Source organism: Pocillopora verrucosa, chromosome 6, assembly GCF_036669915.1.
Source record: "Pocillopora verrucosa isolate sample1 chromosome 6, ASM3666991v2, whole genome shotgun sequence".
Classification (NCBI taxonomy): domain Eukaryota; kingdom Metazoa; phylum Cnidaria; class Anthozoa; order Scleractinia; family Pocilloporidae; genus Pocillopora; species Pocillopora verrucosa.
The window spans coordinates 9,600,399-9,618,036 of record NC_089317.1 but is presented as its reverse complement, the minus strand read 5'-3'; the positions used below and the strand labels follow the sequence as shown (position 1 = coordinate 9,618,036).

General features: G+C 38.4%; 1 protein-coding gene across 2 annotated transcripts in view; it reads right to left on the bottom strand.

Annotated features, from left to right (window-relative positions):
- Positions 1-17,638, bottom strand: part of LOC131768906 (hemicentin-2-like) — a 35,819-nt gene that overhangs the window by 11,220 nt on the left and 6,961 nt on the right. The window contains exons 1-12 of one of the 2 annotated variants that reach the window (XM_066169120.1): positions 16,700-17,354; positions 15,023-15,316; positions 4,624-4,869; positions 4,136-4,402; positions 3,659-3,904; positions 3,171-3,437; positions 2,694-2,939; positions 2,206-2,472; positions 1,729-1,974; positions 1,241-1,507; positions 764-1,009; positions 350-592 (exon numbers count right to left, since the gene is read on the bottom strand). In XM_066169120.1, the coding sequence (XP_066025217.1) occupies positions 350-592; positions 764-1,009; positions 1,241-1,507; positions 1,729-1,974; positions 2,206-2,472; positions 2,694-2,939; positions 3,171-3,437; positions 3,659-3,904; positions 4,136-4,402; positions 4,624-4,869; positions 15,023-15,316; positions 16,700-16,736 (2,872 nt within the window). In that variant the 5' untranslated portion in view covers positions 16,737-17,354. Of the gene's footprint in view, positions 1-349; positions 593-763; positions 1,010-1,240; positions 1,508-1,728; positions 1,975-2,205; positions 2,473-2,693; positions 2,940-3,170; positions 3,438-3,658; positions 3,905-4,135; positions 4,403-4,623; positions 4,870-15,022; positions 15,317-16,699; positions 17,355-17,638 lie in introns of those variants that run through there. The other variant, XM_066169119.1, reaches the window with a different exon arrangement.

The following is a 17,638-nucleotide window of genomic DNA, read 5'->3' as shown; positions in this document are numbered from 1 at the left end:
GTCGAAAAACCAAAACAAATATAATCACAGCGGCCAATACGGTTAACATTATCATTAGCCAATGAGAACACGAATTGAAAACAAGCAGACTTCTTGAGGTGCGGGAAAACAAAGACAAAGTTGCGGTTGATTTTAGCTTTGCATCTGATTGGTTGAGAGAATGGCGCGAGTTTGCTGGACCAATCAGTGAGCTGAGTTACGTAAAACCAAAATCGACACTCAATTGAAAATTTCTTTATGTCAAAACTAAGGTATCAGTCTGAACCAATACCTATTGAAGGCCAACATTATGTAAAAGCTTGAGATTAAACAAAAGACAATCATAACTGCCATAAACTACACCACTTACAATGTACTGTCATGTTGACAAACTTAGTTACAGGGCTTCCAACACCATTCTCAGCTGTACATCTGTACATTCCTTCATCCTGACTATCACGGATGGTCAAAGGAAAGTTCACTTGACTGTTATCAGCAACTTTTGTCCAAGTTATCTTTGGTGCTGGATTACCTTCCGTTATACAAAACAAACTCACCACGTCACCATTATTCACGATCTGCTCATCAGAAATGTTTGTTATTCTTGGTGTATCTTTAAAAGGAACAAATCATCAAAAAGTCATAAGATATTAAAGCGTTTTATTTCTGATACAAATTCAGATAAAATGCTGTCAGATTTCCGAAGCGGTACTGTTAAAGTACACCAATTAAGATCTCAAGTTCAAAGTAACGACAGTAAAAGCAATAAACCATCCAAACTCACACAGCACATGAATGATTGCAGTCTCTGTTCCATTGCCACACTCATTACTGGCTTCACATTTGTATTCACCAGCTTGACTCCTGTTAATGTTTGTAAACTCCAACATGTGTCCATTGTGACGCTGACCACCAGGCTTAATCCAAGACACACTTGGTTGAGGCATTCCAGATGCATTACATGTCAAAGTTAAATTATCACCTTCGGTTACATTCTGATCTTGTGTTATTTGGGTAATTGAAGAAGGTACTGTAAAATAAAAGTGAAAATGTGGAAGGATTTTAAAATTAATTAATGACCAGCTTGTACACTTTAACACAAGCACCATTTCACTTCAAAAATGCAATGTACAGTGCGTGTAATTCTCGTCAACTTAATAACCCCTGACAATCATCAAGATAATTAAGATCACGCACGTATACAAAAATTATGTTGCTTGATGGTAGACTCCTAAAAAGCGTTAGCGACTAATTTGCTTACCATTTACAGTGAAAGGAACATTCATGCTGTATTCTGATCCTAGAGAGTTGTTAGCCACACATTTGTAGATGAACACTCCTTCACTTCCCAAAGTCTTACTCCACGTCCCCGAGGCACTTGTGTTTAAAATGGCCTTTTCGTTCTCAAACAACTGGTATGACGTCACTCTTGGATTAGCATCAGCTGAACAAGTAAAACTGATGACTTTTCCCATACATGCTTTGTCATTCATGGCAGAATTCATTAACTGGACATTCTCTGCTTTGTCTAAGGACAAAAGAGACAATTTATATTACAATTTCATTGGCCTTTGCAAGTTACGTATCATGAAGTGTCCAAGGAGTCATCCTCTTTCCTTGGCTGATGCTGAAGCTACGAATAAACAAGTCTCTCCATCAATAAAGTGATGGAGAAGCAAATTGGTATGCTGTGACAGAGAGCAAAAAAGAAACAAGATGTAACCATGGATGACTTTCACATGTACTTACACTGCACATTAATAGTTGCCGTCTCTGTTGCATTACCACACTCGTTACTGGCTTCACATTTGTATTCACCAGCTTGACTCCTGTTAATGTTTGTAAACTCCAACATGTGTCCATACTGATGCTGACCACCAGGCTTAATCCAAGACACGTTTGGTTGAGGCATTCCAGATGCATTACATGTCAAAGTTAAATTGTCACCTTCGGTTACATTCTGATCTTGTGTTATTTGGGTAATTGAAGAAGGTACTGTAAAAGAAAAGTGAAAATGTGGAAGGATTTTAAAAGTAATTAATGACCAGCTTGTACACTTTAACACAAGCACCATTTCACTCCCAAAATACAATGTACAGTGCATGTAATTCTCGTCAACTTAATAACCCCTGACAAACATCAAGATAATTAAGATCACACACGTATGCAAAAATTATGTTGCTTAATGGTAGACTCCTAAAAAGCGTTAGCGACTAATTTGCTTACCATTAACAGTGAAAGGAACATCCATGCTGTAATCTGATCCTAGAGAGTTGTTAGCCACACATTTGTAGATGAACACTCCTTCACTTCCCAAAGTCTTACTCCACGTCCCCGAGGCACTTGTGTTTAAAATGGCCTTTTCGTTCTCAAACAACTGGTATGACGTCACTCTTGGATTAGCATCAGCTGAGCAAGTAAAACTGATGACTTTTCCCGTACATGCTTTGTCATTCATGGCAGAATTCATTAACTGGACATTCTCTGCTTTGTCTAAGGACAACAGACACAATTTATATTTCAATTTCATTGGCCTTTGCAAGTTACGTATCATGAAGTGTCCAAGGAGTCATCCTCTTTCCTTGGCTGATGCTGAAGCTACAAATAAACAAGTCTCTCCATCAATAAAGTGATGGAGAAGCAAATTGGTATGCTGTGACAGAGAGCAAAAAAGAAACAAGATGTAACCATGGATGACTTTCACATGTACTTACACTGCACATTAATAGTTGCCGTCTCTGTTGCATTACCACACTCGTTACTGGCTTCACATTTGTATTCACCAGCTTGACTCCTGTTAATGTTTGTAAACTCCAACATGTGTCCATACTGATGCTGACCACCAGGCTTAATCCAAGACACGTTTGGTTGAGGCATTCCAGATGCATTACATGTCAAAGTTAAATTGTCACCTTCGGTTACATTCTGATCTTGTGTTATTTGGGTAATTGAAGAAGGTACTGTAAAAGAAAAGTGAAAATGTGGAAGGATTTTAAAAGTAATTAATGACCAGCTTGTACACTTTAACACAAGCACCATTTCACTCCCAAAATACAATGTACAGCGCATGTAATTCTCGTCAACTTAATAACCCCTGACAAACATCAAGATAATTAAGATCACACACGTATACAAAAATTATGTTGCTTAATGGTAGACTCCTAAAAAGCGTTAGCGACTAATTTGCTTACCATTTACAGTGAAAGGAATATCCATGCTGTAATCTGATCCTAGAGAGTTGTTAGCCACACATTTGTAGACGAACACTCCTTCACTTTCCAAAGTCTTACTCCACGTCCCCGAGGCACTTGTGTTTAAAATGGCCTTTTCGTTCTCAAACAACTGGTATGACGACACTCTTGGATTAGCGTTAGCTGAGCAAGTAAAACTGATGACTTTTCCCGTACAAGCTTTGTCATTCATGGCAGAATTCATTAACTGGACATTCTCTGGTTTGTCTAAGGACAAAAGAGACAATTTATATTACAATTTCATTGGCCTTCGCAAGTTACGTATAATGAAGTAGCCAAGGAGTCGACCTTTTTCCTTGGCTGATGCTGAAGCTACGAATAAACAAGTCTCTCCATCAATAAAGTGATTAAAAAGCAAATTGGTATACTGTGACAGAGAGCAAAAAAGAAACAAGATGTAACAATGAATAACATTCACATGTACTTACACTGCACATCAATAGTTGCCGTCTCTGTTGCATTACCACACTCGTTTTTGGCTTCACATTTGTATTCACCAGCTTGACTCCTGTTAATGTTTGTAAACTCCAACATGTGTCCATACTGACGCTGACCACCAGGCTTAATCCAAGACACGTTTGGTTGAGGCATTCCAGATGCATTACATGTCAAAGTTAAATTGTCACCTTCGGTTACATTCTGATCTTGTGTTATTTGGGCAATTGAAGAAGGTACTGTAAAAGAAAAGTGAAAATGTGGAAGGATTTTAAAAGTAATTAATGACCAGCTTGTCCACTTTAACACAAGCACCATTTCACTCCCAAAATACAATGTACAGCGCATGTAATTCTTGTCAACTTAATAACCCCTGACAATCATCAAGATAATTAAGATCACGCACGTATACAAAAATTATGTTGCTTAATGGTAGACTCCTAAAGAGTGTTAGCGACTAATTTGCTTACCATTTACAGTGAAAGGAACATTCATGCTGTATTCTGATCCTAGAGAGTTGTTAGCCACACATTTGTAGATGAACACTCCTTCACTTTCCAAAGTCTTACTCCACGTCCCCGAGGCACTTGTGTTTAAAATGGCCTTTTTGTTCTCAAACAACTGGTATGACGTCACTCTTGGATTAGCATCAGCTGAACAAGTAAAACTGATGACTTTTCCCATACATGCTTTGTCATTCATGGCAGAATTCATTAACTGGACATTCTCTGCTTTGTCTAAGGACAAAAGAGACAATTTATATTTCAATTTCATTGGACTTTGCAAGTTACGTAGAATGAATTGGCCAAGGAGTCATCCTCTTTCCTTGGCTGATGCTGAAGCTACGAATAAACAAGTCTCTCCATTAATAAAGTGATTAAAAAGCAAATTGGTAAACTGTGACAGAGAGCAAAAAAGAAACAAGATGTAACAATGAATAACATTCACATGTACTTACACTGCACATCAATAGTTGCCGTCTCTGTTGCATTACCACACTCGTTACTGGCTTCACATTTGTATTCACCAGCTTGACTCCTGTTAATGTTTGTAAACTCCAACATGTGTCCATACTGACGCTGACCACAGGGCTTAATCCAAGACACCTTTGGTTGAGGCCTTCCAGATGCATTACATGTCAAAGTTAAATTGTCACCTTCGGTTACATTCTGATCTTGTGTTATTTGGGTAATTGAAGAAGGTACTGTAAAAGAGAAGTGAAAATGTGGAAGAATTTCAAAAGTAATTAATGACCAGCTTGTACACTTTAACACAAGCACCATTTCACTCCCAAAATACAATGTACAGTGCGTGTAATTCTTATTAACTTAATAAACACCCTGATAAACATCAAGATAATATATACGAAAATTATGTTGCTAAATGTGACCCTCCATGGGAAAACGGACACTAACGCTTTTCCGTTTAAACTGCAAAACCGTTTACTATCCGTTTATATCCGTTTAAACGGTTCGTGAAAGCGCTTAAACGGTTTGCTTATCCGTTTAATAAAATTTGCATCCGTTTAACGCTTTAGCTAAAACGTTTAAGCGGTTTACTTATCCGTTTAAAAAAGTTTCTATCCGTTTAACGCTTTTGCCAAAACGTTTAAGCGGTTTGCTCATCCGTTTAAAAAAATTTGCATCCGTTCAACGCTCTAGCAAAAACATTTAAACGGTTTGCTTATCCGTTTAAAAAAAAAAGCCATCCGTTTAAAGTTTCACGGAAAGCTTTGGACTGTTTGCCTATCATTCTTTTACGGGCAGTTCGAAGTATAAATCTTACATTCGCTCGATACTCGCCGGTTCTTGAAATACAGAAAGACCGAATCATATTTCGGTTTTATCTTTTGCGTGATCATAGTAAGCGAGTTTCCGTCGCATCCTTTGACAAACAAATTAAGTTGAAATATCCGTTTGTAAAAACCAAGAGCATCGAGAGCCAATTGCAATGAAGCCATTCATTTGACCATGACCCTGCCATCGACTTTGTTCGATCAGAACAGTGCGACTGATCTTGATTACAGGTTTAGTGGAATCGAGATAACCCTCTCTTGGTTCCCGTCACATAGTTTTAAATTGTTCCTCATTGATGGACTGCTAAATCGGCTTCTCTCTTTCTGTTTATATCATCTTGATTCATTTCTCTTGGTTTTATTGACAATCATTTTAACGGCCCCGCTTGGTGCGTGACACCAATTCGACCTTTTATTTGCAATGGAAATTCATTGCGTTATTTGACCTTGAAACGTTTCGGCTTCAGACAAGGTGGCGGCATTGCATATGCAAATTTGTTTTGCGAAACTTCCGAACAGGAAAAAATGAAGTTCATTTTCAATAATAATAAGAATAAACAAAGGAGAAGATTGAGTTTCTCGCGGTAGCCGTTCAGGATATTCGGCAGCGAAACTATTCTCAGTAAATTGCGCTTATTTCATGAATGTCACACGAAAGCGGCAGTAATTAACCCAGAAATAAAATGCGCAAGTATATGCTAGTGATTTTTTTTTTCAAATTATCATGCTCATTGTTTTCGCTTTAAAGGATAATTTTCCGTTGTCACTCTGAAAGTTTTTCCGCAGAAGATCTCGTCGGCTCAATCACAGCCGTTAAACATTAATTTTTGGCTCATCGTTTGTCGATTTTGGTCAACCGTTTCTCGGTTTAAGCTATCCGTTTTTGGACTTTGGTCAACTGTTTAACGTTTCGGGCTGACCGTTTTTATTTTTGGTCAACCGTTTCCCTTGCGAAATGACTTTTGGAATTCCTAGGAATTCCTAGGAATAAAGGTGTGAATTTTCACGGTAAATTCGGACTGGGAATTCCTAGGAATTCCTAGGTATTCCCAACCTGTGCTGTATTCGATTTACGTTTACATTAATTCAGCCTCGCTTCCGTTCATGATTCGATGTATGATCACTTCCGGTAATGGCGACGACACATGTTAGAAGTTATTAAAAGTTCTGTGTTGAAATCAAAGAATATATCTCCGTTTCTCGTGCCATCCGAACACCACATGGTGTCAGAAGTGAACAAGAAGATATAAACTGTGTCCAGAACGGATATTTAGCGATCAGTGATCAGGAATTACGCGGAAATATGGCTACGAATCTTCCACCACCGAAAGCTCTTTGTCTATCGGGAAATGCAAGTGAGAATTTCAAGTTGTTCAAGCAGCAGTACGAATTATATGTGAACGCCATTGGATTATCTACTGCCAGTAAGGAAAGGAGAAGTGCTATACTGCTAAATCTCGCAGGTGAGGAGGCGCTGAAAATCTACAATGGCTTCACATGGGCTCCAGCGGTAGGTGACCCCGAAGGGGAGGAACATGTACCAGCAGAGGACAAACTGGATCCGGAATTAATTCTGGAGAAATTCCAGAGGTTCTGCACGCCGAAAACAAATGTTACTTATGAACGTTACAAGTTTCACAGGTATACGCAATCAGAAGGTGAGAGTTTCGATAATTTCTTATCACAAATTAACACTCTCGTGTCTACGTGTGCCTACGGTGAACTAAAGGACGATTTTGTCAGAGATAAGATCGTATTGGGTATAAATAGTGATAAGGTCAGAGCACGGCTGTTGAGAGATGGTGAACTGACTTTAGAAAAAGCGATAAATGAGTGTAGAGCAGAAGAATGTTCTGGAAGGTGGGCTCAGGATATAAAAGGAGAGACTTCTAAAGTGCAGGCAGTTCAACATAGGCGGAAAGGAGGCCCTCGTGACAAGGGACCACGTAGTAACGGGCAGCAAAGAAGTGCATCAAATTGCTCCCAGGCGTCGAATAGCCGGTCATGCCGGTGGTGTGGAAAGGAGGTGCACCCCAGAGAAAGATGCCCTGCAAAAGACAGTAAATGTAACAAGTGCAAACGCCCAGGACATTGGGGCAAGGTCTGCAGGAGTAGTAAAGGAAAAGGGTCTGTACAAGAGGTAGCAGAAGTGCAGTCTGACTCAGATGAGTACTACTTCTTAGGAAGCATCAGTGATGAAAGTTACTCTATTGAGAGTATCAACAACAGGAAACGTAGGAGTGCTTGGTTTACGGAAGTCCAGGTGTCAGGTCAGAGCCTGAAATTTGCTGTTGATACTGGAGCAGATGTGACAGTCATTTCCAAAGCTGTGTATGATACACAGTTTCCACACTTCATTTTGCAGAAGCCTGACAGGCCTCTTAGTGGCCCAGATCAAAGCAACCTTTCAACTCTTGGATTCTTTACTGCAGAACTAAAGAAAGGTGATCAGACAATCACAGAGGATATATATGTGTTCCCCAAAGGCTCTCTATTGCTAGGTAGAGACGCTTGTGCAGATCTAGGTGTCGTTAAGTTCATTGGAAAAGTTACGTCAGATCCTATCCAGTCAGCGGAGTTCGGATCAATGTTCAAAGGCTTAGGAAAGCTAGAAGGAGAATATAAGATTAAGATCGAGCAAAACGCAGAGCCATACAGTGTGATGACTCCCAGGAGGATATCTATTCCACTACTTCCTCTAGCCAAAGCTGAACTTGACAAGCTTATCGAGCTAGATGTTATAGAACGGTGCACAGAACCATCGGAATGGTGTTCTCCTATGGTCGTGGTGCCTAAAGGAAATGGCAAAGTGAGGATCTGTGTGGATCTCACGAAGCTTAACGAAGTAGTGAAGAGAGAAAGAATCATGCTCCCCACAGTGGATTATACAATTGCTCTGATGGGAGGTGCTAAGGTTTTCTCTAAACTGGATGCCAATGCGGGCTTCCACCAAATCTGCTTGGATGAAGATTCAAGGAAACTGACCACGTTCATCTCACCATTTGGTCGATTTCGATATAAGCGAATTCCCTTCGGTATCAAATCTGGCCCTGAGAAGTTTCAGAGTGAGATCTACCGAATACTAGGTGGTCAACAAGGTGTGGTATGTCTCATGGATGACATTGTCGTGTTCGGAAAGAACCAGGAGGAACATGACGAGAGACTCGTACAGACATTAACACGGCTGAAAGCAGCAGGTGTCACCTTGAATAAGGATAAGTGCCAATTCAGCAAAAGCCAGATTGACTTTCTAGGTCATCGGATCGGAGTTAATGGTGTGGAAAGCTCTCCAGAGAAGGTTGAGGCTATATTGAAAATGCGTGCTCCAGAGAATGTGAGTGAGGTAAGAGGTCTGATGGGTACAGTGAACCAGCTCATGAAGTTTGTACCCAACCTTGCTACTATGACACAACCTCTACGTGAACTCTTGAGCTCTCACAGTGCATGGTGCTGGGGTCCAGCACAGGAACAGGCTTTTAAAGAGATTAAACAATGCTTGACGAGCAGCCCAGTGTTGCAAATATATGATCCTTCACTAGAGACCAAGGTGTCAGCAGATGCGTCTTCATACGGACTTGGCGGAGTGCTTTTGCAAAAGCACGGTGACAGGTGGGCGCCAGTGGCGTATGCGTCCAAAAGCCTTCTGGATGTAGAGAAAAGGTACGCCCAGATTGAAAAGGAGGCCTTAGCTAGTACCTTCGCATGTGAACGATTCACAGATTACATTCTGGGAAAGGATATTATACTAGAGACTGATCATAAGCCTCTTGTACCACTGCTATCCACGAAGGAGTTGGATCAACTACCCGTACGTATTCAACGAATGAGAATGAGGCTCATGAGATACTCGTTCACACCTGTTCATGTGCCAGGAAAACTGTTGTACACTGCCGACACGCTATCCCGTTCTCCAACACCAGCCAAATCAGGTGATTCATTTCATGAGGAAGTGAACTTATATGCTCATCAAGTCATAGCTGGAATGCCTATCAGTGATAGCAAATTAGATGATATTATGATCCATCAACAGGAGGATGAAGCATGCAGGCATATTATGAACTATGTAGCTGAAGGTTGGCCTGAAAAACATAATGTCAAGGGTTTAGTCAGCCCTTATTTTGCTCATAGAGCAGAGCTGACAGTGGTTAAAGGGCTGTTGATGATGGGACCTCGAGTCGTTATACCATCGTCTATGAAATTGGAAGTCCTGGATAAGATCCACGACGGTCACCAAGGGATTGTCAAGTGCAAGGCATTGGCCAGAAACACAGTGTGGTGGCCAAGCATGATGAAGAATATAGAGGAGTTAATTGAAAACTGTCGCAAGTGTCAGTCTAACAGGAAAAATCCTCCAGAACCTCTAGTTCCTACCATGCTCCCACAACGACCATGGCAATACATAGCCACTGATGTCTATGAACTCAATAAAAGACTGTATTTAGTAATGATTGATTACTACTCCAGATGGATAGAGGTAGCTAGTCTGAGTTCAACCGCCTCAGCAGAGGTCATAGACAGGATGAAACGTGCATTTTCCAGATTCGGAATTCCAGATCAAGTAAAATCTGACAATGCCAGCTACTATACATCAAGGGAATTTAAGATGTTCACTTTAGATTACGGGTTTCGACATGTCACTAGCAGCCCAGGTCATGCTTCAGGCAACGGTGAAGCAGAGAGAGCAGTGCAAACAGCTAAACGTCTCCTAGCTGGCTCTCAAGATCCTTATCTTGCTTTGCTACAGTATAGAGCGACACCATTGGCTAATGGTTATTCTCCAGCTGAGCTAATGATGTCAAGGAGGCTAAAAACCAAAGTGCCGGTGGCCCCGTCTCAGCTGTCCCCAAACCTTGTGCAGAATCATGCCCTACGTCAGTTTGAAGACAATCACAAAACCAAACAGAAGCTGCACTTTGACAGAAGGCATTCAGCGAGGCCTCTTGTTCCCTTAGAGAAGGGAGATGAAGTGATGGTACAAGACAGAGGACAGTCTGGAATAGTAGTGGAGAAGTGCACACCTCGTTCTTATGTGATCCATACGGACACTGGGTCATATAGAAGGAATAGAGTACAGATCAACAAGATACCACCCCCACCCCCAGCTGCAGCTACATCTCCAGCCAAACCCACACCGGTGCCAGTACCTCCATCACCTAAACTTCCTTCACCCCAAACTGCTAACACTGCAGAAGGAACTGGCACATCAAAAGTGTACACCAGATCTGGCCGTCAATCTAAGCCCTCATCTAGATTGAAGGATTATGTGCCATAAGTGAAGTTATACTTTCTGGCCAGATTTTCTCTGGTTTCTCAGACAGAAAGTCGTAACTATGAACGCGTATTCTAGTGTGTGAGAGACTTAGTGCAGAGACAAACGACAATAGCTACCCAGGATGTGTTTCTTAACAAAATGACGATTACTTGAGGACATTTGATTGACGTTGTTTTGATTTTGAATTTCACGCTAGATAAGAAACAAGTATGTCTAAGTAGTTTCTCTTTTATTACCTTAAAGGGGGAGATGTGCTGTATTCGATTTACGTTTACATTAATTCAGCCTCGCTTCCGTTCATGATTCGATGTATGATCACTTCCGGTAATGGCGACGACACATGTTAGAAGTTATTAAAAGTTCTGTGTTGAAATCAAAGAATATATCTCCGTTTCTCGTGCCATCCGAACACCACACAACCATAACAACTCTGGTTCTAAAAACCTAGAAATTCCTAGAAATTTCCAGAAATTCCAAGTTTATAGCCAACAGGACTTGGAATTCCTAGGAATTCCAACTCAGAGAACCAATGACTTTCCCTGAAAAGCTGTAAATCTAAAAAATTCCTAGGAATTTCTGGGAATTTTTGGGAATTTTTAGGAATGTTTAAGAATTACTGGGAATTTTGAGCAAATTTGAGGCTCATGATATAAAATAAATACTTTAAATTAAAAAAAAAACCAGCTGAAATTCAAGTATTCAATGAGATTTATTTAGAAGCTTAATTAAAGCTTACATGTAAAATATTTTTGATTCATTATTAACATCAATGTGTGGTAATGTTAGGATGGAATTTGATTTTTCTTTTCTTGAAAACTTCATATGGATTAATCCTCAATTACAGCTATTCGTATAAAATAGTCCTAATCAATCATTAAATTTGGTTTGACACAAATTGTGAATAAAATCTGTTGATTCTTTTCCATAAAATACAATATCTTAAATTATATTTGAAAACCAAGCACTCTTAGGAGTGAAGGGGTTAATTACAGACAAATAAAATTGATTTTTTTTGATTAAAATCTTGTTGTAACTGTAACAATAGATTAGAATGAAGTTCTCCTAAACTGCAAACTTAGCTGCTGTTTGTATTTTTTTCCTGGGCTCACAATGAGTTGGCCTTGAATGAGGTTGTCTACAAGAAGCTTGACCATTTTGTATCTGGGTTCCATGACATCTGAATTTGAAAAAAAAAAAATATTTAAATATATATATTTAAACCTCAGACCAGGCCTTTCAGATGGGTATGAGGAAAAGGGCATTCATTGGATTCTCAAATTGAGAAATCTCTGTTATATTGAGTGACTTTTATGTTGGAGTTAGTACATCTTTCTCATAGATTTTACTAAAAAAGGGCTGAATACGTTATTTTGTTTTTACCAAGGAGGGCTTCTTTATGTAATAAGGTTTGTTTAATAACAGTTCCTATTATGAATCTTCCCAAACGTGACTAGAGGAATCTTGAAACCTTACTGATAGGTTTATTTCATTGTAAAGCATAAGCTTAAGAAACTGCGGCATGCAAGTGACCGGTTCGATTCTCAGAATTATTCTAGTTTCAGTTGCGCCGAGCGTTATGTAAGCTTAATTCAACCCGCGACATCTATTCTTTTATGAGATTTTAATCACGTAACGAATATCGCAATTTTTACTCACCACAAACTTTCAAAATCGTAGCTTTACAGATGGCCACTCGACCCTTGTTTGTACCAGTCAATATGTCAACTGTTGTTCCTCCTTTTAACTCCACGGCGCCAACGACTTTCTTTTCTTTTGAAACACTCACGCTGTTCTCGTTTTCCCATTGAACCACAATAAAACCTATCTTTAGAAATGTTATATTAAGCAAAACAGTTGAGAAAAACGATCAACCGATGAAAAGTACATTCAAAGATGAGCGCCAAATGGAGTCTTCTTTGTTTCTGATCACGGGCATGATTGGTAATTGGCTAGCAAAGTGAATCCGCTGGCTTGCCGATTGCAGTGTTATGAGAAGCGCACGACTGTATTCTGACTTCTCCGACCGGTTCTCTGCTTCTAGAAGTTGGAAACCTTGATGATATAAATAATGATGTGAGCTCACTCTATGTAGAAATAATCGACAAGAATCGATCGTATTACAAATGCACGATTTGTGGCCGAAAGTTGTCGAGGAAACATAGACTCGAAACTCACTTGAGTTGTGTTCATGGCAAAGGTGAGAAATAACACAAGCCAATCACAGTTTTGAATGCGACTACAAATCGTCTTTTACCCTCATATTTATAAAAGAAGGATACCACATTAGGAAGTATAAGAGATACATAGATGATCCCAGTGTACCAGTACCTAAATCTACAAAGCTTGACCGTAGCAAGCGTTCAGCAACATGTTCCAACACCGCCATCTCGATTCCTCAGTCAGTCATTTCCACTGAACTTAAAGCAGTAGTGACAACAGAGTAGAGTGCGTCTTACAAAGGAGAAACATTTGTACAAGAGACAGAAGTAACTATATGCGATTACAGAGGTGCGTTGGAACTCTGGTCCACAAATAGTTATGCACTGTCCGAAGTATAAAACAATTTTGTTGATAGCTGACAGACAGAGAAGAACAACAAGTAAACTTTAGAGCTGTTATTATTGTATTGTGACTTGCAATTTTCATTTTTGTATAAAGAAGGACTTGTATTTTGCACCAAAAATAAAAAGATGTAATATTTTTTGGGAGATCCAGTGATTGGGACATTTAAGAAATTAAGTTATGAAAGGAAACTTGGTTGGTACTTCTCACTAATAACAAATCTTGTTGACAAATATTTTAATAAAGTAAATTGATATATAGATGTCATTTAAAAGGTGTTTTTTCTCAAAGGGAACATTGACTACCTCTGTCTTGTCTGCATGCCAAATGTTTGCAAAGTGTGTGGATGATCCACAAGTATTGGAATTCTTACAAAAATGTTTTGTAAGAATAAAAACAGCAAAACAAATTAAAGAAATTAGTCACGAAAACAGAGCAAAAAACTGAAAAAAAAAACAGCAACAACAATCATGAAAAAAGAAAGATTAATTAGGTGTTGAATTTGTTTGTCTAAGGCATGAAATTTCTACTAAAAATATTGTCAACAAAAAGTCTCTGACAGTGTTTGAGGCAACTGAGCTTGACTGTTCCAAGGTTTTCTAACAAAGGCAACCAGTAATGTAGGTTAGGGAAGTAACTTATGTTCATAGCTAACAAAGTTCTTTAAGTGTAGATAACAATGTAATCATTGTTAATTATTGTGGAAGTTGTGTACCAAGGAACAGTCAATGAATGTTTGATGATTTTGGCACATCAGTGAACATGAGACATTAATTTGCATCACAATAAAAATATTTTTTGATCATAGAATCTAAGAGTCCTTTGAGGTTAGAAAGCAAATCTGTGATATGAGTACATTGGATTAATTGGCAATTTCCATTTAACATAACTGACAGCTGGTTCATGAGAAAATCCATATTAATGTAAAGATTTACTAAAACTTAGTTTGAATAATAAATTTCATGATCTTTAAGTTATTAACATATACATGTATGTATATCTCTTGGTAAGTTTTGTAAAGCATACCTTTCATTGAGCCAAAGTTTTAAGCCTCTGAAATTACTCCTTCACTTAAAACCTTCACATTCAAGGTATTGAGAATTTCTTAGAATTTATGTGGACCTCAGGGTATTAAAATTGCCTCAAATTCAATTCCCAGAAATTCCCAAGAGTTCCACACTTCTTAAATTATAGGTAGTTTGTAAAGCTGAGAATTCCTAGGGATTCCAAGTCCTCACAAAACTGGAGTCTTCCTTTCCTAGAAATTCCCAGTAATTCCAAGCTTTTTAAATCAGAGTTAATTTGCACAGTTAGGAATTTTTGAGAATTCCTAGGAATTCCCAGAAAACTGGGAATTCAGTTTGCAAGGGTCATTTGCATAATTGAGAATTTTTGAGAATTCCTAGGAATTCCCAGAAAACTGGGAATTCAGTTCGCAAGGGTTGAAGGCCTAAGCTATCTGTTTTTGGACTTTGATCAAACGTTTAAATTTTTTGCCATCCGTTTAAACGGTTATGGCATCCGTTTAAACGCTCGAGATAGCCATTTACTATCCGTTTACAACCGTTTTTCAAGACCTTCTAATGGAAAAGCGTTAGTGTCCGTTTTCCCATTAAGGGTCACATTTTAATTAAACCAATATCATGACTTGCACAGGACAGCAAAATCAGCAAACATATTTAACAAATCTACAACATTGTCCAGTCCATAACAAATAACATAACTTACAGTTGACCAATAAGAAAGCAGATTTTCTATCTCCAGTTCCTACTGCATTTGTACCATCACACGAGTATTGCCCAGCACTTCCCTTCGTAGCATTCTTGATTGTCAGTCTGCTTTCTGTATCGCTAATTTTCAAAGTTTCAAAATCTTGCGAATTGGATATCTCATTACCATCCTTAAACCATTTGTTTGTGGTTGCAGTGGGAAATGCTTCCGTGAGACAATAAAATGTGGCAGTATGACCTTCCAAGACAGTTTGATTACTGCACAAACTGTTTTTCTTGTGCACAGGACGAACTGTTAGGTAAAAATGTGAAAACATGAAAGGAAATCTTTATCATTGGCTTACATAAGGATTAAGTCACAAAGCTACAGTACACTGTATGCACCATATTAACAGTTTACTGTCCTACATGTAAACTAAAGTAATGAGGTTTATTGGTTTGTTGGCCCTATAACCCACAATGGTTGTAAGGAAAACAGTCATAAAGCTACAGTACACTTTACGTACCATACCAACAATTAACAGTCCCAAATGTATACTTCTGTTGTAGACTGGACTTTCTATTGGTTTACCAGCCTATAACCCATGCAGAATGTAACAAATTCAAGAGAATTGTTTATCAACCAAGAGCTAAAGGCAAGAGTTTTAAGAACTTTACTTGTGTTTTTCCAACATCCCAAGAGGGTTATTACACCTGGTTAATCAATAGAAAGCCAGGTAAACTGCTTTTACAAAATGAAATCAAAATGTTTAGATTTTCTATTTAAGGGTTTAAGGGTGCAGTAATCAATAGTATTTTTCAGTCAACCAGGGCAATAATATCTTGTACCTTGTAATAATATCTTAATATCTTGTGATATCTCAGTTATTTAACCCTTTAACTCCCATGAGTGACCAAGACAGAATTTCTCCTTAGAGTATCAATACAATTATCAACCAGATAAATCATGAGAATAAAGAAAAATAACAACTTGGAGATAATTAGTTGATCTAATGCTAAATTCTCTTAATTAACCTTACAAGAATTGTATGGTTGACAGTAAGGAGAATTAAAAATTTGATCAGGGAGTTAAAGGGTTAATAAACAGGAATAGTCACAACAATTTTAGATCCTTCTCAAAATTACCTTTACATGAACAATTGACAAAATGATCCCATGAGCATGTAGAAAATGTTTCAACACGTCCTGGGAGATAATGTTCAGGACTGATTGTCAATGACATTTATTCTATTTATAACAGGTATCACAAAATATCCTCATAGAAAAAATTCAATTAAAGAACCACATCATTTTAACTTCTAACTGAAGTATTGTGAAAATGCTGTTGGTTATGAAATTACACAACAAACCAAAAAAAATTTAGATGAACTTGCATTCAATCCTGAACTCACAAGAAACAGAGGTCTGAAATTTCAGAACTTCTTCAACAAGTAACTGTTTGTATATGTTTTTGTTGGCCATTTCTGAGAATATGTCGATGATCCCCTTTAATGTAGTGTATATTGACTATACATGAACATCATACAACATTTACTGCATTCAATCTTGGACATATATGTACAATTTTAAAAGAGAAGTATGATTGTTTGTCTCATGATGTTGTCACTGCAGTTGTGGATCGCGACGTTTCAACTGCATACTGCTTGTCTTCTTTAGGAGTTTGATTATGTGTTACCTGTTGTGCTCAGCTGTGATTGGATGCATGTGTTCATGCATTGTAACTGAGTTTTCCAAAGTACCGTATTTACCCGTGTATGATGCGTACTTTTTTTCTATAAAAATAAGCATCAAAATCGCGGTGCGTATTATTCACGGATTCAATTGTTTGTCAAGCACGTCCTAATTTGCATACGTTAAAAAGACAACAAAGAAAGTAAAAGTGCGCGGATCGGTGGCCAGGGGATGAGAAAGAGCTTGCTTGTTTACGACTCATTTGAAGCTCACGTGACAGATACGGTGACCGCTTCCTTCTTCAGCCGCTCGATGTATCTTTGAACAAACCGTTTAGAGATACGGGCAGATCCTCAAAACAACTCTGAGGGAGGCGGCTGAGAGAAGAGCTCAAACAATTTGCATGGTTATTAGCATGATTTTGTATTGGGCGTGCTCAATCAGAAATGATCGCTGCCTCTTTCTGAATTATGGGATCACAAACAATTCGGATGGATCACAAGTTGAATTGGTTTACAATTCAACCGAGATCACTGATGAACTTGATGATTCAGTCAACGAAAATCTATTCGAATTGGACTGCGAGTCGGAATTTGAAGGTTTCGTTGTTTAAAGACACTGAACATTTTACTTAAATCACGCAATTGCAATGCAGTGATGATATTCAAGCTACCAGCAGTGCTGTGAGTATAAATAATGTTTATGAATGGCTGTTATGATAATAATTCAAGTTGTGAATTTAGGTATATTAATAAGGACTTCAAGTTACAACATTTGTAAAACGTTAGACTGTTATTGAATAGAAAAGTCGGTGCGTGCGATATTTGTAGTAGCAACTAGTTAGAAATTGTTGTAAACATATTATTGATGAATTCCCAGCTCTAGTTAACTAAATGAAAAAATGGAAGTTTTCATTTTTGGTATTTGTCGTGAAATCTTTTTT